The sequence below is a fragment of the Haliotis rufescens genome, unplaced genomic scaffold (genome assembly GCF_023055435.1).
Source record: "Haliotis rufescens isolate VD_foot unplaced genomic scaffold, xgHalRufe1.0.p SCAF_2, whole genome shotgun sequence".
NCBI classification, from domain to species: Eukaryota; Metazoa; Mollusca; class Gastropoda; order Lepetellida; family Haliotidae; genus Haliotis; species Haliotis rufescens.
Window position 1 is genome coordinate 4840779 of NW_025963890.1, and position 24840 is coordinate 4865618.

At 43.4% G+C, this 24840-nt stretch overlaps 1 protein-coding gene across 1 annotated transcript in view; it reads right to left on the reverse strand.

Annotated features, from left to right (window-relative positions):
- LOC124112770 (uncharacterized peptidase C1-like protein F26E4.3) overlaps positions 1–6014 on the reverse strand; it is a 48583-nt gene extending 42569 nt beyond the window's left edge. Inside the window, exon 1 of the mRNA XM_046472908.2 lies at positions 5073–6014. Coding sequence (XP_046328864.2) covers positions 5073–5391 — 319 coding nt within the window. The 5' untranslated portion in view covers positions 5392–6014. The remainder of the gene's footprint in view (positions 1–5072) is intronic.
- Positions 6015–24840: the final 18826 nt, after the last annotated feature.

Below are 24840 nucleotides of genomic sequence, written 5' to 3' on the forward strand. Positions count from 1 at the left end.
ATGATTACATGTAAGTAAAATACTCAATGACTTCAACAATTATCTGGAGCCATGGTGTACTCTCCTGAAACCTAATCTCCTGTGAAACATACTGTCGTTACATTGGGATCGAAAATGGACCAACTTTGTCTTGGATCATATATCTTCAGAAATAGTATGATTGCAAAGATGATCGCTCCTTCATCTCTGAGAGATGGAGAAAGATGAGCTGGTCAAATAAACTTTGCTGGTAAAAATATAAGCCTGAGCTCGGAATGCGTCATTTGATTCCTAAAGACAAAGCTTCCATGTTTGCTACATCATTATCGTATATCTCACATAGTTAAGTCAAAAATAAATACTATAGAACTGACAACCTTTATTTCGATGCGGTTTTCTATATATTCCTTAGAGCGGTCGGGTAGCCTAGTGGTTAAAGCGTTCGCTCATCACGCCGAAGACCCGGGTTCGATTCCAGACACGGGTACAATGTGTGAAGCCCATTTCTGGTGTCCCCCGCCGTGATATTGCTGGAATATTGCTAAAAGCGGCGTAAAATCTCACTCACTCTCCACTATATATTCCTTTCTGTGTTATTATCAAAATAAACCTCATGTGCATGTAATAATTATCAGAGAAAGCCGTCTTTGTAAATCTCACCGGAACATGATTCCGTTCCTTAATTCCTTTCGTATTGGTCCAATATTCTTGGAAGAAGAATAATATCCTGCCAAAGCAATAGCGATATCCTTGACGTAACTGTGCTCATCGTATTTATACGGCAACCTTGATCATTGTTTGGGCATCTAATTTTTGTTCCGCGTCTGGGATGTTTAGACTAGCGTTACACATGTTCTAATGTTGGATCACGGGATGAATATCTCCCCCCATCTGCTGTTTTTGTGAATCTAGCACACTTCCTTACTGTTTGTCGAGGAATGGCAACAATGCATGCACGCTGTTGATCTTTGCAGTTTCCGCGCATCGCCATTACGGTTCATGTCTGCGGCGCGAGCGTGAGCAGGAACTAGACCAATCTGTTCAGCTTGGCAATATTCTCACTACTTCCGTGTTGAACGCCAAACAACATAGGGCAACCATCCTCGTGACTCAAGGGCGTGTACCATCTGTGATATATTATTTTAACAACGACGGCTTTTGTATAGTTTGTAAACTTAACTCGTAATTCTTTAAGTCAGGATGAATTTCATTATTTTCCTATATTGACAGTTATTTATCGTTTGCTATTTCAGATGGGACTGGTGAATGTATTTATGCATTAAGTCATCGGAGGAGAAGGAGAAGTCGGATCGTTTCATGAAACACATTTCACAATCACCAAAACGGGATAAAAACTCCTTCCATGTGCCTGACTAAGAGCTTTGCACAATAACTCTTTTATTGTATATCATCATAACCAGCATATCTGTCCGTCCATCCGCATTCATTTAGACCCGTGAAGATGCGGGGTAGAATAGGTCTTCAGCAACCCATCCTTGCCGTAAAAGGCGACTTTGCTTGTCGTAAGAGGAGGAAAACGGGATCGGGTGGTCAGGCTCGCCGACTTGGTTGATGCATGTCATCGTGTCCCAATTGCGTGGATCGATGCTCATGATGTCAATCACTGGATTTTCTGTTCCAGACTCGATTATTTACAGACCGCCGTCATATAGCTGGAATATTTCTGAGTGCGGCGTTAAACAACAAACATACGCATTCATTTACTTTTCTGAGTTACGTTTTATTAAATCCCTACCGATATGCTTCTACCGCTCCAACTTAATACCACCATGGCACGAAATCCAAAAACGAGATATATCTTTAATAATTGCTTTATACTATATGTCGATTTTGTACCAAAAAAAGCCTTTCCAAGTATCACGTCTCACGTATCGAGTTTTCTGGCAGACAACGCACACAACCTCTGCGCGCCAGTAGACGTCGACAGACCTTGTAAGTAGTGGTATCGTGTGACGAATTAAACCACGTGTATTCAACACGTGAGCTCAACTAAACAGATGAATGTTTGCCTGCAGTAATAATAATAAGTATTATGTATCATTATGAAAGGCAAGTGCCGTTATACTATATGCCTAACGACTTGCACTAATTCGATGCAGACAGTAATTAGTACATGAATATAATATTGTTTGAGGAGGGAAGCATCTCGGTAATGTCACGACGCACGTGTTATCAATAACGTAAGGACTGATATATTTCATAGCAGCGCAAGCAAGCTGTAACAACTATACATTATATACATCGTTTCATAATTGTCACTTGTGTGTAGGCAGCCTCCGTGTGCCTGTATATGGAGGTTGGGTGAGTGAGTGAGTATGGTTTTACGCCGCTTTTAGCAATATTCCAGCAATATCACGGCGGGGGACACCAGAAATGGGCTTCACACATTGTACCCATGTCGGGAATCGAACCCGGGTCTTCGGCGTGACGAGCGAACGCTTTAACCACTAGGCTACCCGACCGTCCCAACTCAACTAGAAGTCAAATATTCTTAGACACAGATAATATATCAAAACGCTAAAGTTAAATGACTACAGAAATACAAGAGAGAATATGATGACGAGCCTGAACTGTTCGGTTTTTCAGAGAAGGTGAAGAAGACAGACATGTCACTTATCAGGTCACGGGATGGGGTCAGGATGAAAAGGATTGTCGGCTAAAATTGATTTTTAATCTTCAACTTGCCGCATAGAAAAAGAAACGTGTGTAGTTCCTCGCATTCAATGACTTCAAACTAGGAATTAAAATACGAAAATAACTACAATCAATATAAACTGAGTCTCCCATGTCCACCATCGCCACATGCTTGACTCCCCGTGAAAATCCGGGGTAGAATAGGTCTTCAGCACACAATGCTTGCCGTTGAAGGCGACTATGCTTGTCGTAAGAGGCGACTAACGGCATCGGGTGCTGGAGGCTCGCTGACTTAGTTGAAGCATGTCATCGTAACCCAGTTGCCTGGATCGATGCTCATGATATCAATCATTAGTTTGTCAGGTCCAAATTGGATTATTTACAGACCACCGTCATACAGCTGGAATATTGTTAAGTACGGCCTTAATCAACAAGAAAAAAACATTCTTGACAATTTACTCATTTATGTACAGTTCCTTTGTGCTTGTGATGAATGGCCAGCAGACCGTTATTCATGACTAAAGCCAAGGCCGTAGTTAACTTAATTTGACGTGGGGGGGGGGGGGGGGGGGGGGGGTGTTCAAATATTTGTTGAACAAGTAACACTTGTCCCCAACTTGATTCAAATAAAACTGTTTTCTATTTAAAAAAATGCCCCCCTTGCTAAAACCCTTATCCCTTCATACTAAAACACTTTTCTTTCATCGTACGCTTTCGTTTTGCCAGCTAACATCAAACGACATTGCAATGAGCGACACAGAATAATATAAAGAACTGTCGCAGAACTGCCATATATCGACTACTGCCATATATCGCTAAGACCACTTAAGCATTCCAAAACTTTGTCTCAAATACTTAATTTACATTCTGTGTCAGTCAATCAGGAAATTTATGAGTATGTGTATTACGATATATATTTACGAGTCTCCTGGCCTGAGAGAACGTAAGGGCTTTAGCAAACATTACCACACAGATCACTGATAACATTCAATGTAAATTGGACAAGGCGTACGCCGGTTAGCAGTGCAAGCACTATCATGGTAGCAGGTCAATGTACATCGTCATGTTTTATTTGTGTTTTCAGAACGACGGATTCGTTTATAAGACAACAAAAAGAAACTGTCTCTCGTGTATCGGCGCATCACTTTTCCCGTTTCGGTTGATAATAGACACTGATCATTCTCTAGCGTTGACGTTTTGCATATTAATCCTGTGCATCATTTTATTGCCAATAAAAAATACGTTTCCTGCATCACATGAAACATACTCTGTTGTCCACAAAATGATGATCTCACACACGATACTGACATTGTTATTTGAGAGCGGAGTTCAATGTGAGCCCAGTTGTATTCTTGGTTGTTTCTTATGCAGCCTAATATACGTAAACTTAAGGGACCGACCGACCAGCTAGAATGTATTTTTTGCGGTGACAATTTCAATTTTTTCAACAAAATGAGCCATATTTATTATTTTTTAAAGCATTTTCTGGGATAATGGATTTTTTTTATAAAATCCCAGCAAACCTACCTTCGATAACTGTTTTTGTGTGACAAAATGTTTGTCTGAATCGGACGGTACGTTGGCAATCTCCTCGGGGAATGAATGTCCAACTGATACATATTGAGGGAAGCGGAAAGGAGAGGGGGTGTGTGAGGGGGGGGGGGGGGGGGTCTGTGTTGGGGGTTTGGGTTGGTAGGGGTTAGAAGGACAGCTGCCCGCCACCTGAGGTACTAGGCCTGGAGCAGGGTATAGTTGTCATCCGCGACTGTGCCTGAATGATACATGGCTGTAATGCCAGCGAGCCCCGTTTCAAGGTTTATAGGCAGTTTGGAGTAATTGGTTTACTGGAAGATATTAAGTTTCTATAATCATCGGTTGATGTAACAGTTCATAAAATTGTTATAAAAGTGTTGCTGCTGCTAATGTTTGAATTTCGCGTATTTTATATGAACAACATAGGACTTAGCATACAACCTTGCTCGACACACTACTTTTACAGGCTACAAACCGAATGTATGTAATTCGTTAAACGCAAATGTTATAATCGCTTAACAAAAAACATATCCAGGTCGGGAGCTATTAACATAAAGTACAAAAGTTGTACAAGCGGAATTCACGTCACCAGTAGTGTAGATATTATAATACATATACAGTTCATTCTACAGATTGTGGATAAACAAACTCGATTGTATTGGCGGGTTTTCAAGGCAAGAGGAATTCCCTTTTAAGTTTCGTTCCCTTTGAATTACGGCACAGCTGTAGCTAGCAAATAAACTTTATATTTCGTCACAGGTGGACGAAGATATTCAAGGACTGTGGTTACAGCTACGAATTAGGGGATATTAGATTAGAAAGCATTTTAACGCTTTAGCCTTGGGCGAACTGTTTGGAGGGGTATATCATGTTATAGGGGTGAAGGGAAGAGGTTAAACTCTTACTTGTAGACACGGGTATCCGGGGTGTGGTATAAATGATGGGTAGCGGGGTGGTTCTCTCCTCCCTGACCACCCCATGACAGTGTTCCCAGTAGTCGGGGCAGCAGTCGTAGGCTGTGGAGTTACAGAAGACGTCGCAGTAGCACTCGGTGCCGAGGATGGGGACGGAACAATAGTCGTCCCGGTCGATACAGCACTGCTCCCCCCGGCGCTTGGCACACCAGGGTCCTTCGAGGTCCGGCCCCCATTCCCACATCTCCCCCCAAGTCCCGAGGAAACATCCCGACAAGGATAGCACCAGTAGAATTCCTACACCAGACATCTTAATCCGTTAATCTCTGCAGATTATCTGTTGAAAACGCTTAAGAAATCCTGTCAGTTTTACTCGCCTGCAGCTAGCTGGACGTCAAAGCATGTCTTTCTTGAGTCACACTTCTACAATATACCCGTGTCACTTTTACGTACTACATATAATCCAAGTGAGGTATGAAAATCTCCTCGAAGAGTGTCGAACGTCTTAAAATTATCCCCTTGAGACACTCCAACTCTGTTGATATTAATTGATATCCTGATAAGGTTTTACTCCGTGGGATACCATACCCGTGTCTCACTTTACGAAAAATACGAAATATCTTTCCTTAAAACACAATCACTGAATATAATGATCCAATATTTCGTAGAAATGAAATATGTTCACATTTCTTTTGCACTTTCCGTCATAAAAGGTTTTTCCCTGGCCTCGCGGGTCCACATCCTACTCTTGGTCCAGTGAAGGCGCCTGTGCTGACTCGGCGGTATTCGGCCACTTCCTCGGCTCGCAGGTTGAATGCAATATGTATTAATTGGGTTGGATCTGGACAGGGAGGGAGCGATCGCTCGCGGTTTACCGCCGACACTCGCCGAGTCAAGTTGTGTGACGCAGACCGCCACCATCCTCCGGCAACCCGCGCGCAGGCGTACTCGTTTCTGAGTAGACGTTGCAAAAGAGCTGCCCTTTCGGCTGCAAATAGCATTCAAAAGCATTTAACAGTATCTTTATAAGAGTTCTCCTCGGAGAAGCTTAAGAAATATCGAGAAACAAAATCAAAAGTTGGAACTTTAATAAATTTGCAAAAGCAAGGGTTTATTTAGCTAAGTATTTTGATATATTATGTTTTAAATTGGCACGATTATCCCCCAAATCCAATTTTGGACCGCCGCCGTGGTCTAGTGGTAGTGCGTCCGTCCGGAGAGTGGAAGATACGGGGTTCGATCCCCGGCCGCGTCATACCAAAAGACGTCAAAAGATGGTATTTGTTGTTACCCTGTCTGGCGCTCGTCATTTAGGGGCTAAAACAAGGACTAGTGGGCTCGGAGTCAGTATACTATGTCTGACCGGGATATTCATGTTAAACTGCGGCATGGTATATCAGTGGGCTAGCAGTATAAAATCCGGACTAGTACAAGCAGCCACACAGACACACACGCACGTGCATGCACTGTGTAAGTGCATTAATCTTGGACGCGACGTTTAAAGCCATTTCACCTCACCTCATCAAATCCACCAAATCATATTTATCTGGCAAGGAAAATCCCAGATCAACCAAACATTTGCCCGCTTTGTCGACACAGTGATTTTGAATACGACGTTTAAAGGTCATTCGTCAGGGCGACGTCATTATTTTCTAATCAGCGAGAAGGGGAGATTCGTTCTCCTGATTATGTGCGTAAGACGAAATTCGGATGACACGAACTGGTGGTTTGACGGTCACTTGGATTTCAGAGTGAGGTTTTACGTTAATTAGCAATCTCCAATCAGTATGGCGGAAGAGGCGTCAGCAAGGGGCCTCATACCGTATACCCGTTTGGGCGAACCTGATCTGATGCCAGGTTGTCATAGGTCCCTACCACCTATGCCGGCCGAAGAGGTGACTTCATGGAACGGGTAGTCAGGCTCGGTGACCTGGTTGATTGCGTGCCATTGTACCAAACCGACGTGGGACGTTACTCGAGCTATCAATCACCGGTTTATCTGGTCAAGATATATTTGTGTGTAAAGGTATCCAAACTGCGTCTATCGCTGCTAATAATATCAATCACTGACTTGTCCGTTCCACATTCATTTTTATAGCTGGAATTTTGCACATTGTTTCGTTAAACAACTAACATGAAAAATATCGTTCTTAATACCCCGAAGCGTAAAAGACGCATAAATTGCGATTAAGTGGCACGTTAGGACCAGGGCCCACTTGCACAAAGCGATCTTAGCGCTAAGGTGATCGTAACTCCCATACTTTAACATAGGCTTACAGTCGTCTTAGCACTACGATCACTTTGTGCAAGTGGGCCCAGGTGAGCTAAGTGAGTGAGTGAGTACGGTTTTACGCCGCTTTTAGCAATATTCCAGCAATATCACGGCGAATATCACCAGAAATGGGCTTCACACATTGTACCCATGTCGGGAATCGAACCCGGGTCTTCGGCGTGACGAGCGAACGCTTTAACCACTAGGCTACCCGACCGCCCCAGGTGAGCTAAAAGATCACAACTTAAAATATATAACAGCGTTCATTTCACTTCTAATTGTACAACTATCGATGATTCTGGTAATTCATATATAATACATTGAGTTTTTTCTTTACTTAAAGCTCGTAGTTCACGGAGCTTAACAAAAGAGTCCTTCTTGAGTCATCGTGGGAAAGCCAGCCGCAGTCTTTGTATTCAATAACTATAATGTGTCAGTTTATTAAAACATGCAATACTTTCCCGAATTAATGGCTTGGAACGTGCATACTTCTTTCAGCTGTGTTACAATCCTACCATTTCATAAACCTCACTCTCGGCTATTCCCATACATATAACGTTCCCATCGTTGTGAGTAGGTTAAGTGAGTTGTCCTAACTTATCGCCATCAGCTATATAGCCTTAAAAAAAAACATACTTAAACACAGCATTATGTCACTGCACGTTGTGGTGCTAACATCGCTTTGTGTAACCGTGCTCCGGAACGGGCAAACCAGTGATCGATAGTGTGAGCATCAGTACACACCGCAGAGACAGAACAACCAGCATAAAAAGACGAGACTATTGTAAATCTGTCTTCGTGCTGTGATGGCTAAGAACAGACTGGTCTAGGCCTGATTACATCAAAGGAAACTCTTATAAAGTTGGTTACGGTATAAAACCCATGTACTTGTTGTTACTCTGCCTGGCGCTTTTTATTTGGGAGATAAAACAAGGACTGGTTACCATGGAGTCAGTATGCTGTGTCTAAGGGATTTAACTGTAAATCTGTGGCATGGTACCTCAGTGGGCTAGTACCATAGTACCGGCATTAGTCCGGTCTATTATATTGGAGACATGATACACTGGATAACCGATGATTGCTATTCGTGACTCTTTCGGAAAATGTCCCAACCCCGTGGCTTTTTTAATTTACTGTGTACGACTATTGTAAATCTGTCTTTGTGCTGTGATGGCTCAGTACAGACGGGTCTAGGCCAGATTACATCCAAGGAAACTCTTATAAAGATGAATACCGTATAATATGTCATAGTGAGTGAGTGAGTATGGTTTTACGCCGCTTTTAGCAATATTCCAGCAATATTACAGCGGGGGACACCAGAAATGGGCTTCACACATTGTACCCATGTCGGGAATCGAACCCGGGTCTTCGGCGTGACGAGCGAACGCTTTAACCACTAGGCTACCCCACCGCCCCTATAATATGTCATATGTCATATGTCATATGAGAGTGAATATTACAACCGTCAGGTAAAATGAAGACATAAGACACTGGAGACCAATTTATCAATAGATCAATGATCATATATTCTCATGTGACGTTACATCACTAAAATTATGAACTTTAACAAACCCGTAATAACGTCAATGATGTATGTCCTTGATTGGTTTTAAATAGTTGTTCAACAGAGAAGAATGCTTGTTACTGGTGAACGTCGTCAACCGTAAACTACTGACTAAAAGAAACTTTTACATTTGATCGAGTTTTTCTCATCACCTTTGGTCGTTAATGAATTAAGTTCATACCTTACTTTCCACTCGCAAGCTTCCATAGTGTACCGTATTTCTTCTAATGAGCGTATTTATGCCAAGGCCTTTACCAACGTGAAAATTCACCATATTAGAGATTGCAGCCAGTAATACATGAGATTCTCCAATGGTGATGGCAAGATCAAAAGCGCCGACTTCCATTAATGCATGAAAAGAACGCAAACCACGTGTGTGACTGACATAATAAATACACGATCCAGGGGTCCGTTCCACAAAGCGATCGTAGCACTAAGGTGACCGTAACACCCATACTTTAACATAGACTAGTGAGTGAGTGAGTGAGTTTGGTTCAACGCCTCTTTTAACAGTATTCTAGTTATATCACGGCGTGTTAGCTTAATGTGGGAGGAAAGCCCGAAGTGATGCAGGTCTCAGATGTTTACCACTTCGGTGAAACCCACGATCACGGGTATGGTGCTGACAAACCTAGAAACATAATCGAGGCGAACCGGGATTCGAACCTTTCCTTCCACATTATCTGTGTTTGTTTGGTCTCGGTTCTTGGTCTCGTGCCTATTAAATTATGCTGACGCAGCACTTTGGGTTTTACTTAAATATTGTGCAAACGGCGTAGAGCCTGCCTCAGTAACTGAATATGTGGTTAACACCCGCAGTAGAAATCTGTTGTTAAATTTGATATCCGAATTGGACAACGCTGATAGAGCACGATCAAATTCATTATTAGTTAAAATACATACCTTCGTATGACACATGTGGCAGCTTTTTAGATAATAAATATTAAATATTAAATAAGAGGAAATTCATTATATCCATAAAATATTTCTAATTCAACGTAAAGAATGAACATGCATGCTCAATGCATTCTCCAGCTGTTTTAGTGCAAGACATTAGCTTTGGGTGTGATTCAATATGAATACCACAGTGCCTGGTATTAAAAAAATGTGTTTACAACTTCAATAGAATTTAAATACAACATGGCGTAAAGCAAAGTCATTATCATTCAAACCTGCTTTATGGATGTGGATTTGAGATTATGGAAATTAAATGATAGCAGGTGCATGACAACGTCTTAAAGGCGCGCTACGGGAGGCTAGATCAGATCAGCGCTTTAGAAAGTATTTTACTTTGTTCAGTGATAAACCGGTTTTTAGTCATCTTGGCTCAGTAGACACAATAAGGATTATTTTTAATAACAAAAATAGAACCTGCAAATATTGTGGATGGAGCCTACATATTTTCAACTGCAGATGCAAAACCAGATATATGTTTTTCAATTTAAACTATGTCCCTTAATACAAAGTAAAACCATCTTTTAATGTATTTTTTGTGGCAAACAATTCCTTCCTTTTAACATTCTTTTTACAAGCATTTTCTGGTACATTTTATTTTTTTTTCAGTAATATCCAAGCCCCCTCCATAATATCAAATGGTCGGCCCCTAAGCGAAATGGGCAGTTATTAGAGTGAGTGAGTGAGTTGGGTTTAACGCCGCTTTTAACAGTATTCCAGTTACATCGCGGCGTGTCAGCTTAATGTGGGAGCAAAGCCCGAAGCGATGCAGGTCTAAGACGTTTACCACTTCGGTGAAACCCACGAGCACGGGTATGGTGCTGACAAACCTAGAAACATAATCGGGGCGAACCGGGATTCGAACCCACAATCATAGGTTTCTGGCGTGCCCAAGGGACGCAACTCTGCACAGCGAATCGCGGCGCCTTAGACGACTGGGCCAGCCGTGCCCCCGGCAGTTATTAGAGTTTCTGTGACTGAATAAGAAGGTCCGGGGCGCTTTGTCATTCGGTTTCTTTGTACAGTGGCATCTGTCTAAAACGGGCTTCTACGGGACCGAACTTGTAATCAGGTTTAAGCAACGGTCAGGATTACTGAGGTTCTACAGGGGGTATAGAATGTGAATTAATTTTTGAAAGACCCATTTATTGTCATAAAATGTGTCTTACCTCGCGACGTACATCAAATCACTGGAACACTTGGATTAACAATATGAAGATTTGGAAAACACCTGTGGACATTGCACATGCTTTGCAAATCCTGCAATCGACAAAAATCTGCCCTGTTGTTTGTGAACCGAATGTCGATTTCGTTACACGATTTTGATTGGACTATGCATAGACTCGTTAGTCCAGCCAAAATTCCATAATTCTCGCCTAGTTCGGTAAGGGTGAAAACTGGACTGTTATAGTCAGTTAACTCCCTTGCCTCGGGAAGATGCTCGTCAAGCCGAAGGTCCGGGTTCGTTCCTCACATGGGTTTATTGTGTGAATCCCTTTTCTGCTCTCCCCTGCAGTGATCGTGCTGGAATATTACACACTCACCTCGAGCGGGATTCACACGACTTCCACCGTGGGGGAAAAACAGGGGTTATCGACGTGACGAGCAGGTCAACGTGTACACTGTATTTCCCCGTACAATGTGTGAGTACCGTATTCGATGTAATAAGCGCCCCGCTCTAATAAGCGCCCCCGGTGATATTTGCCAAAAAATTTGGCTATTGAACACCCCTTCCGATTGATCAATGTACACAAGACTTATTGATTCGTGTATAAAACACACTCGTGTGTTATATGCACCCTTAATTACGGGCAGTTAAATTTTGGAAAAATATGTTTGTCGTGTATAATACGCACAGACTTTTCTTTTGAATCATTTCAGGCAGTCAGCATAAACTACGAAATTTACGATCATCAACTCTGTTTTTTTCCCACCAAAATTATATTCTAATAGGAGCCCTCTATTTCTAATTATAAGGAGCGCCCTGTGCGCTTATTACGTCGAATACAGTATATGTATTTATAGATGTAGGTATACTAAATCCTCGATTCGTCAAGACTATAATCCTTGGATTTTCAATTCTTTAGTTCGCCTTTCAAAGCGTTTTATGAAAGACATGTACATAATGAGAACATTTCCATATTTGACGCACCAAAATGATGTCAGATGACTTGACCATATGTGCTAGCGGTTGAGGAGGTTTCGAACACCTTTTCGTGAACACCTGGTATCGTCACTAGTTGATTCGCTGTGCAGAGTTGCGTCCCTTGGGCACGCCAGAAACCTATAATTGTGGGTACGAATCCCGGTTCGCCCTGATTACGTTTCTAGGTTTGTCAGCACCATACCCGTGTTCGTGGGTTTCACCGAAGTGGTAAACGTCATAGACCTGCATCACTTCGGGCTTTCCTCCCACATTAGGCTGACACGCCGTGATATAACTGGAATACTGTTAAAAGCGGCGTAAAACCCAACTCACTCACTCACTTACTAGTTGATAGTGACTCATAACCAAGATATGATAGTGTCGGAATATTGTATAACATATTCTGTTTTCAGCACAGATTTCTTATGGTAATAGAAAGAGTTTTATCCTTTCATTTACCCTAACTCATGGGTTTCGCGAAGGTGGTAACGTCCACGGCCTGTGTCAGACTAGGCTTGGTCAACATTAACACTCCATGATATAACTGATTTTTTTTCGAAGCGGTGACCCAGACTGCCCCTTGGTCCCTTCTCCCAAGACAACAGACGTACTTGTATATAAAATCCAATAACCGCCTCACGTGCATGCAGAGTTGGCTTCATGTCTCTGATCACAGTTCGACCGCTTCGCGTGCATGCAGGTTTGGCTTCATGTCTTTGATCACAGTTCGACCGCTTCGCGTGCATGCAGAATTGGCTTCATGTGTCTGATCACAGTTCAACCGCCTCACGTGCATGAAGAGTTGGCTTCATGTCTTTGATCACAGTTCAACAGCCTTGCGTGCATGCAGAATTTGCTTCATGTGTCTGATCACAGTTCAACCGCCTCACGTGCATGAAGAGTTGGCTTCATGTCTCTGATCACAGTTCAACCACCTCACGTGCATGAAGAGTTGGCTTCATGTCTCTGATCACAGTTCAACCGCCTCACGTGCATGCAGAGTTGGCTTCATGTCTCTGATCACAGTTCAACCGCCTCATGTGCATGCAGAGCTGTTTCGTGTCTTTGATCACAGTTCAACCGCCTCACGTGCATGCAGAGTTGGCTTCATGTCTCTGATCACAGTTCAACCGCCTCGCGTGCATGCAGAGTTGGCTTCATGTCTCTGATCACAGTTCAACCGCCTCACGTGCATGCAGAGCTGTTTCGTGTCTTTGATCACAGTTCAACCGCCTCACGTGCATGCAGAGTTGGCTTCATGTGTCTGATCACAGTTCAACCGCCTCACGTGCATGCAGAGTTGGCTTCATGTCTTTGATCGCAGTTCAACCGCCTCCCGTGCATGCAGAGTTGGCTTCATGTCTCTGATCACAGTTCAACCGCCTCACGTGCATGCAGAGCTGTTTCGTGTCTTTGATCACAGTTCAACCGCTCACGTGCATGCAGAGTTGGCTTCATGTGTCTGATCACAGTTCAACCGCCTCACGTGCATGCAGAGTTGGCTTCATGTCTTTGATCACAGTTCAACCGCCTCACGTGCATGCAGAGTTCACAGTTCAATGTACATTTAGAGTTGTCTTTTATCCCTGATACCAATTCCTCCCAACTTTTACTATGACTTTCGCACTCTTTCCACCACATGGCACTACAGCACAAGTCGCACCTATTCCACGGAAGCGACATGGCTTCCACGGAAGTCAATTATATGACTGGTCAGAACCGAACACGCCGGTGTTTGCGTCCCATCACTCGTACCTGTACTCTAGTTATTGTTGGGGCGGGGCTCAACTGATTGACTATGTGCGACACACAGACAGCCTGCGATTCCTGAGGATGAATGACAGTAATTTATGTAGCGGTAGTACACATTAATATCCATTTGAACCAGTTTTTGTGATCGGTATATCTTGGCTTCTCGCACGTGGCTATATCCATCTACAGTGGGCCAAGCTTTAGAGCTGATAAGCTAACAATACACAGGGGCCAGTTTGTAGCAAGCACCCTGTCGGCTAATTACAGGTGAACCGACAGGTGTACCCCTTCTCGTCAGGTGGACAAGTGTACATGTTCTAAGTGGGTCTGTGTTAAATGGGAAGTTTGCTGGCACTGTCTTTATTACATGACATCAGAGGGGGCACATGAAAGGCCGGTCAACTCTGTGTAGACGCGGTCTATAGTACGGCAATAATGGGAAGATGGGTACACATGAGGCAAACATTCTAATGTCTCACAGCGCATAGCCCAATCACTCAGTTTAACCGCTATTCTGTATAGTATCGGGGTGATTCATTAGGCCCAAACAATTTATTGATTTGTTTTTCGGATTCTTATCGCGAAGAATCTCCACAAAACTGATTAAATGCCAAATTAATCATACATTGTGGACTAAAATAACTTAGGGCACAACTACACCAACTTTGGATAATGTTAAATTCTGGATACCCTTGCGGCAATTCTGCGAAGAATAAGAGTTTAAATTCACATTGAGGTAATTTTACTCATAACATGCAATTCTTTTCCATTTAATTTCATAAAATTTTACAATTCAATTTAACCTTCCTCGTTGCAATTCGGGGATGGAATAGGTCCTTCGGTGTTCCGTGACGATTCGGGGTTAAAATAGGTCTCCAGTGCCCCTTTGGCGATTCAGAAATAGAATAGGTCTCCAGTGCCTCTTCGCGATTCAGGGATAGAATACGTCTTCAGTTCCCTGTGGTGACTAAAGGATAGAATAGGGCCCCAGCGCCCCGTGGCAATCCAGGGATACAATTGGCCCTCAGTTCCCCGTTGCGATTCAGGGATGAAAAAGGTTCCCAGTGCCCCTTGGCGATTCAGGAATAGAATAGGTCCCCAGTGCCTCTTGGCGATTCAGGGACAGAATAGATCCCCAGTTCCCCGCTGCGATTCAAGAATAGAATAGACTCCCGGTTCCCCGTTGCGATTCAAGATTAGAATAGGTCCACAGAAGACTCCGGGTACGAATATAGGCCCCCAGCAACATGAACACAGTTCCTCAGCTAGTCGTAAGAAACGACTTACGAGATCGGGTGGTCAGGCCCAGTGACTTGATTGATTACGTGTCGTCGTATCCCAATTGCATGATGCTTATGATGTCAGTCACTGGCACTAGTATTGTCCAGACCCGATTATTTACAGACCGCCGTCATATAGCTGGCATATTGCTGAGTGCAGCGTTAAACAACAAATGATATGAAGGTGACACAGCTGACGAATGGGTTTCACGGACACGTTGATAAACAGGTGATGCCTGGTACTATTAGTATAACGCTTCCTCGTACTAAGAAATCGGCGGTACATGATTATATTTGCTGCCTTGTATACAGACATTTAAGGAAATTGCGGGGGAAGGTCAAGGTAACCGTAACAACAGAAGGAACGTGACGTAAACCTCAAATAATTTGGTATCCAATTCATTTGACATTCAGTAGCCCCGGATTGAAGCTCTGAAGCATTAGGACAAGTGAAGATACGATGCAGAATAGGTCTTCACAACCCATGCTTCTCGTAAAAGGCGACTATGCTTGTTGTAAGAGGCGACTATAACGGGATCGGGCGGTCAGATTCGCTGACTTGGTTGATGCATGTCATTGTATCTCAATTGCGTGGATCGATGCTCATGATGTTACTCACTGGATTGTCTGTTCCAGACTCGATTAATTTACAGACCACCGTCATATAACTGGAATATTGCTGAATGCGGCGTTTAATAACAAACAAACAAATCTTGAGCGTTAATCTGCTCTTAGGGTAGAGGCAACAATATGTTTCATCAAGTTCAGCATTAGTTAAAGCTGAAGTTAGAGCTGAACATGAAACATTAATTAAATCATGCTACGCGGTGAACTACACTTCTTCTTGCTAAAACCATGGGAGAGAAAGATTTGATTGTGTTTTCAGGTATACGATATCATCAGAACATAAAGAAGTCATTTGGGACAAATACGCACGTGACATAGACAGTGGAAGTGCGATTCGTATGTCACGCTTATGAATGTCATACACGGTTGTCACATTTCTCCCTCTGTAGCCATATCTACATCACGTGGCGGATATAAGTCCCCATAGACACATCATATCTGTATCACGTCTCCTATTGTACAGACCAGATCACTCTATGTACCCCTAATTACATTCAAACATCACAAGGCAGACTTACAGCTTCAGATCTAAGCCTCGGCGTTGAGGCGGAGAAATAGGTTCCCTTTGATGACGTTGAGAGATAAATATCTTCCTCATATACAATTTGCCATGTAAATATGGATTGGAGAATATCGAGATGAAGACACGTGTTAATAGGTAGCCATCACGCCTACTTGTCACAGAACCATTGCAAACCCTGGCAGCATCTTCTCGGGTTGGTTTAACGCTACCTTCCTGAAGTTGACGGGCTAGTGCTTTTTTATATACCGAACTAGTTTTTGTATGACTACGCGTTGAGAGCCAAATGTTTGTTTGTTTGTTGTTTAACGTCGCACTCAGCAATATTCTAGCTATATGACGGCTGTATGTAAATAATCGAGTCTGGACCAGACAATCCAGTGACTGATATCAAGAGCATCGATCCACGCAATTGGGATACGATGACACGCATCAGCCAAGTCAGTGAGCATGACAATCCAATCGCCTCTTTTGACAAACATAGTCGCCTTTTACGGCTAGCATGGGTTGCTGAAGACCTATTCTACCCCGGATCTTCTCGGGTTGCCCATAAATGTGAATTTGAAATACACGAATTTGTATTGGGTTGTTAACTTCTCTGCACTGTCAGACTGGACATAAAAAATCAGAACAGGAAATCTAGTGATTGATAACATGAGCAAACAATCACACGTCATCACCTCCCAACCCTAATTTTATCACTTCCTATGCAATTCATGTACGGGGGATATATACTGTCCTTGAATTATCACGTCTGACATTTGAGGTCGTGAGTTGGGTTCAGTACCGCTATGAACAATCTCTACCTCAGCGTGACAGCTTGATGTGTTGCTGAATACCTATTCTAAGCCTGATTTTCAGAGGCTTGGAGCCAAAAATACGACATTTGCAATGTGTATACGATTCTAACTGTGCTTTGTGTCCAAACCAACAAACACGTGATTTTAATAAGTATGTGACGTGATATATCAAAAGGTGTTTTAACTGTTGTGAACGTTATTTGCTGTGTGGGACGTCGTTGGCAATGAATCGTTCCTTATGCGTTTTTCGTATGTGATTTTCCCTAGATAGAACACAGAAACGTTTGTGTCGATCGTGCTGTTGCTGAAATATGATAGTTTTAGACATCCGGTTTGAATTAAAACTGTTCTGAATTAATGACAGGCATATTTAGATACTCCATGAGAAAATAACCTCAATCACAGTCTAGAATGAAATATTAGACGGTCTTGCATATTCCCATGGACATTAAACGTGACTTAAGACGGTGCGGAAGTGTTTGATTTTTCTTCGTGTTGTGATATGTTTTTTTATAGGCAGTGGTATTGTCCTGGCTGTCAAAAAAGTATCAACAGACGTTTGTGAGTATTGTGCATTACTGTCATCGGATTCTCGAGTCCGCCGTTATACTGAGTGTAAAAAGAAATGGAACAGTTACAGGGCTTGAGTTAACACCACTTTAAGCAGTATTGTAGTTATACTACTGCGCGTGGGGTTTATGTGGTCGGAAAGTGCAAGGTGACCCAGATCGTTGATGTCCACCACCCTGGTAAAACCCAGTGTGAAGGTGTGGTGTTTTCAAACCAAGGGTCATGATCGGTGAGGTGAGGTGAGGTGAAATGGGGTTTAACGTCGCGTCCAAGATTATTGCACTTATATAGCGACGTGCATGTACGTGTGTGTTTGTATAGCTGCTTGTACTAGTCCGGACTGATGCGGATTTATAGTGCTAGCTCACTGAGATACCATACCGCAGTTTAACATGAATATCCCACTCAGACACAGTATACTGACTCCGAGCCGACCAGTCCTTGTTTTAGCCCCTTAATGCCGAGCGCCAGACAGGGTAACAACAAGTACCATCTTTTAACGTCTTTTGGTATGACGCGGCCCGGGATCGAACCCCGGACCTTCCGCTCTCCGGGCGGAGACCACGGAGGCGGTCTGGGTCATGATCGGACGACTTGGGGATTCAAACCCATAGCCAGCGGATAGCATAGCCGCTTTAGACCACCGAGCCGTCCGTGCCAAGTATTTAGTGTGAAGGAGGACAGACCTCACAGTGAGGAGTGCTGATACAAAAGGATATAATTATCTCTGAATGCTGGTCAATGTCACTGAGTCTCTGGGAGCACGTTGTTGCCAAGGACACAGCTGTTTGCAAGTTGGTTCTCAGTAAACATAATACATTTAACATTATATTTACTACTGAGAATTAACAACTGTTATATATCGGTACAATTCACCCGATTCACATATCGTTGCGTCACCCTTCTACTCCTGTCGTTCATCGTCGGACATTCCTTAAAAATCGAAAAATCCAAATTCTACTGATCGATTATCAACTAAACTCTCTGATGTTATAACTTTTTATTCCAGTTTATACTGTCTGTTACATAATAACCACGTTTTCCTAATCTCAAAATATAGAATAATAAATTTTTCTGTTCTTATTCGAATCACAAACATATGACTATATTGAGGGACTTAGTATCGTACATAGCAAGTGGCTTGTAAATGTCTAATTGTAGAACCATAGTAACTCTTAATTGAGGCTAGCAATAGGTATAAGGTAAAAGATATGCACTTATGTAAATAATAAACTGCCGGGCTAAAGAAAGAATATACCCATATTTGCTGACAAGAAATGGTTATTCGACGGTGACGTAGTTTATACGGGTAACCTAGTTGTGTTTGGGACCTTAGGTTTGCCGTGTTTCGGCGGCTGTGTTCACCCAGTAACGTTTTGATAACGTTTGTAATTATTTGGTCAATTCCAATTTTCAAATGTATGCTTTCGTTTGCCCGGCAGTTCATATTACTTAAGTAGTCATTGACATCGTCAGTTTATGGTACTTTTATCTGCAAAGACGTTCCAAGAAAAGTTAATCAATATGACATCTAGCCGGTGATGTTGCCCCGTTCAAAGTAGCAGACCGAGTACTGGCGACATTGCAGCGCAACTTCTGACTGAAGTCCCGTCCTTTCCGTCACGGGTTATGACATCCTCAACCAAATAATGTAACAGTGTTAGCCCCGGGCACCGACCGACGTCTCTCCATCTACCCATCCCACGTTGTGACGTTTCCACCCCCATCATGTAACAATGTAAGCCCCGGGCACCGACTGACGTCACCCCATCTACCCATCCCACGTTGTGACGTTTCCACCCCCAGCATGTAACAATGTAAGCCCCGGGCACCGACTGACGTCACCCCATCTACCCATCCCACGTTGTGACGTTTCCACCCCCAGCATGTAACAATGTAAGCCCCGGGCACCGACTGACGTCACCCCATCTACCCATCCCACGTTGTGACGTTTCCACCCCCATCATGTAACAATGTAAGCCCCGGGCACCGACTGACGTCACCCCATCTACCCATCCCACGTTGTGACGTTTCCACCCCCAGCATGTAACAATGTTAGCCCCGGGCACGGACTGACGTCACCCCATCTACCCATCCCACGTTGTGACGTTTCCACCCCCATCATGTAACAATGTTAGCCCCGGGCACGGACTGACGTCACCCCATCTACCCATCCCATGTTGTGACGTTTCCACCCCCATCATGTAACAATGTCAGCCCCGGGCACCGACTGAAGTCTCTCAATCCACCCATCCCACGATGTGACATCCCCCCTCCCCCACCCTCCCTATCACACGTCGTGACTTCCATACCCCCATCTTATAACAGTGATAGCCCGGCGCACCGACTGATCCGCTGGACCGACTAATGTTGGATACGGTTGAAACAATAAACTTCCCTCTCTAAGACAATGGCATGTGCGCGGAGACTGTTCCATGTCACCTAACACGTACGTGTGAGAACTTATCCACCAGCGATGGGGAACATTGCTTCACCCTAACAGTAAAGGCTGTGGGAACTGAAACATTGACATGAGGTGTTCCAACATGGCGGCCAGATCATCTGGACACTGACAGCGTCGATTATCCAGTGTATCATACACCTATCGCAATTCTACTATGAAGAATACCCCGGATCCTAACCTAACCTTTGTTTCGGAAGTATTAAATTATATTTCTAATCAATCCTACGTGGGCCTCACTACCGAAATAAAATAATTCACTGAAATATACTGAACAACAAAAGTTCCTGTGACGTTGAATATTAAGATTTTATGCAAAGTTATGTTTTTTGCCAAATCTGAAACAATTTCGGTTTGCAACAGATAAAAGATTCATGTAAGTGTTCAATGGTTTAATTTGCCATACTGACCTCAGAAAATGCATGAAAACAATGCATGCACACAAAAACATGAACATTCCATAATGTCAATTTACAAATCAATAGCGTGTGTGTCCACCTCTGGTTGCGATTCAAGCAACACATCTTCGTCTCATATAATGGACCAGGCGTCCTTTGGGATATCTGTCCATAGCTGCTGAAGCATGTTTCGAAATTCCTGGAGTGTCTGTGGAACACGTGGTTGACGTCGAAGGCGTCGATCCATCTCATCCCACATGTGCTCGATTGGTGAGAGATCAGGGGAGCGATCCGGCCAGGGGATGACATTCACGTTGTTTTGTTGAAGAGAATCCTGAACAAGTCGAGCAATATGAGGCCGGGCGTTGTCATGTTGAAAGGTAATTCCTGGGCCATGACGACGCAAATACGGTAGAACAACAGGGCCGATGATCTCGTCGCAGTAGCGCTGTCCATTGAGATTTCCCTCAACCACTATCAAACGGGTCCTCTGCTCTTGCTGTAATACCACCCCATACCATAACGCTGCCGCCCCCGAACCGATCTTCTTCCATGACACAATGATTGACGTAACGTTCACCTCGACGTCGGTACACTCGAATCCGTCCAGCGCTGTGGTTGAGGTGAAAACGAGACTCGTAAGTGAATAGAACTTGTCCCCACTGCATGGCCTGTCTGCACCACTGTAGACGTACTTGACGGTGGTTTCCAGTCAAATGGGACGTCTGGCGGGTCTTCTGGCGACAATCCCTGCACATCTGAGGCGACGACGTACGGTTTGTGAAGATATTTGTCGAAGGCCAGAGATGTTCCTTGCAGTCACTATTGCTGGCTGGAATCGATTTAGTAGGTGTGTTGTTCGATTCCAGTTGTCTTGTCGATTATTGGTTACGCGTGGCCTGCCACTCTGAGGATGGTCTCTGACTGCATTCGTCTGTTGCCAACGTTGCCATAAACACCAAATGGTGTTTCTGTAAACGTTAAATTGTCTTGCAACATCAAGTTGATTCGATCCTGCTTCAAGCATTCCAATGGCTCGCAGATGCTCATTTACGGACAGGCGTGGCATTTCGTAATGTTGAATTATTGCGTAATTTTGTTGTTTTTCTGAGTGTTTGTTGTCAGCACGATGCTAAATAATGCATATGGAATCCCGTTAACGCACATGTTTTTATACCCATTCTTGGGTAGTGAAATGCATGGGGCTTGCATAAAAGTCAACTTTTGCATGGAATGCATGCTTTTCTGTAGCAGTTGCGTTTTTGTGACTTGATTCCATACATGTACTACAATATTGAAAACCAAACTATATATACACTAAAATATTGGTGTCACAGGAACTTTCGTTGTTGAGTATATTTGGGAAGTGTCGCCACATCCCATATAAACTTCCATACCACTTTCCATCTAAAATCAGTTCATGTTTTATTCGATCATTTAGGCAATCGATCGTCATTACAATACATTTAAAGCATAATTAACTGTAGCAGTGTGTATCAGATAATAGATCAACAGCAGATTAATAATTTCGCAATAATGGGGAGACTATTACAACCTGAGCTACGTTTTCTGCGTTAGAGGAACGATGGGGTAGTCTAGTGGTTAAAGCGTTCACACGGCACGCCAATAGCCGGGGGTCGATGCCCCATATGGGTACAACGGAAGGTCTGGGGTAGGATCCCCGCCCGCGTCATACGCTAAGAGATGGTACTTGTTGTTACCCTGTCTGGCGCTCGGCATTAAGGGGCTAAAACAAGGACTGGTCGGCTCGGAGTAAGTATTCTGTGTCTGAGTGGGGTATTCATGTTAAACTGTGGCATGGTATCGCAGGGGGATAGCACTATAAAATCGGCATTCGTTAGGACTAGTACAAGCAGCCAAACACACACACACACACACACGCACACATACGCACGCACACACGTACTTGCACGTCGCTATATAAGTGCAATAATCTTGGACGCGACGTTAAACCCCATTTCACCTCACCTCACCACATGTCTGACCTTCTTTGTTCTGTAGTTCTTCTTGTGAGTGATGACAATGTGTGTACACGTTATTCAAGATATTACAAGTTAGAAGAAATTTCAAATATCATATGTTTAGATTTAACAAGTATTCAATATGTCTTGCATTGCCTGTTCAATTGCATTTTGTATTAATACATCTGTGGGTATAGTCTTGTTAATTACTGTGAAACAGCGAACTGGGGTGAGTGAGGTGATTTGGTTTAACGCGTCTTCGAACAATATTTCAGTTACATCATGGTGTGTCACCTTAATGTTAGTGTAAAGCACAAAGTTACGCAGTTTCCCACTTCAGTTAAATCCTTGAACACAGACATCGTGCATGCCGACCCGGAGTCGTTACGTTATTATGGAGTTACGTTTTGTCTGGACTAACGAGTCCATGCATAGTCCAATCAAATTCGCGCACCGAAATCGAAATCCGGTTCGTAAACTGTCGTGCTGATTTCGATCGATTGCAGGATTTGCAAAGCATGTGCATCGCCAATTCGTTGTCAGCAGATATTTCCCAAATCCTTTCATGTTTTTAATCAAGGTGCTCACGTGATTTGATGCATTTCGCGATGTAAGATCCGTTTTATCACAATTTAGATCTTGATTATCGATCAGATCGTCCTGACTGGGCGCCACCTTTATGTGCCCAGTAATTCCAGCCTAGTTCGGCAAGGGTGAAAACTGGACTTTTAAAGTCAGTGAACTCCCTTGCCTCGGGAAGATGACCCGGGATCACGATTGGTATGAATCGTGGATTGGAACCAATGACAAATGGACCTTGCAATGGGCAGGTAAGGGTCAGGATGGATCATGTGGGGCTGGGTTTTCCACACGTTTTACACGATGGCCTATATGAGTGAGTGAGTTCAAAGTGGCAGTCCAAATACAGGTGGTAATCCATCCGCAACCTCCACGTCTTCAGTGAAGTCCGTCAATCCCTTCCATCACAGCTTGTGACATCCCCACCCTCATCACGTGACATTGTTAACCGGGGCACCGTCTGAAATCTCCACATCCTATATTTAGCAATATCACAGCAATATCACGGCCGGGGACACCAGAAATGAGCTTCACACATTGTACCCATTTGGGGAAACGAACCCGGGCCTTCGGAGTGACGATCTAACGCTTTAACCACTAGGCTACCCGACCGCCCCTGTGATGCATGTAATATCGCCTATGATACCTGTATGTTTCATTTTTTGCCACCATCAAACATGGGTGTATAATTTCTTTTGCTCGGCAGTTTAGTAGCCGTCTAAACGTATGTCCATGTATCACCTGTTGATGTGTCACGTGGACAACTTAGTTTTTTATATTGTTATTGACGCAGTCAAACTTGAATGAAACAATGAGACAGATGAGGGTGATGGAGATGCCAAATATAAGAGGAATTACATCGGTGATATCTGTAGCAACAAACAAAACAATTCAAGCACGTATACGTTGAATAGGAACTACATGAAGCCCGACAAACAGGTTCCTGATATCTGTCCAATCAATGATGTGATTCCGATATCAACGAAAACTACAACGATCAATATCTGGATTCGACAAACCAGTGACTGATAGCTTGAACACTTATCCAATCACGAAATCGGGGTACGATGACACTATATCCACAAGCTCATATGATCTATAGCCCGTTTTTATACTGTTATGTTTTGTATAGTGCCATTGATTTTATGATTAAATACTAGTTTTAAATTTATTTCTGTGTTAAGTCTAGTTATTTAACTGTCCCTCGTTGGCAGGTTTTTATGTAAGCTTCAATATATGTATTATATTTAACCATTGATAGTCACGATATGGCTGAAATATTGCCGATGTGACTTAAAACTTAACTCACTCACTCACTCACTCACTCACTCACAAGCTCATATTCTGAAATAGTCCCTCCATAGCTCCATTCATTCTGTACAGCAGTTGTATGTAGCATTCCATCCAACTTGAGTCTTAGAGGGGCGGTCGGGTAGCCTAGTGGTTAAAGCATTCGCTCGTCACGCCGAAGACCCGGGTTCGAATCCCGACATGGGTACAATGTGTGAAGCCCATTTCTGGTGTCCCCCGCCGGGATACTGCTAGAATATTGCTAAAAGCGGCGTAAAACCAAACTCACTCACTCACTCACTTACTTGAGTCTTAGAGAAGCTTGGAGTGCATGCCTTCTCTCTCTGGACAGCGATTCCCTCGAGGTCTGCATAACGCGTGTGTGAAACCGATACACAAAACATCATGCTGTCAAAAATGACCTACTCACGTCATCTCACATGCTGAAACCACCAACAAACGCTTATGCAGGTGCCCCGGCACTGGATGTTTGCAATATCATCTATGAACTTTAGATACATCACGGCTCTCGATGTTGTAATACTAGAGTGAGGTTATCTTGAC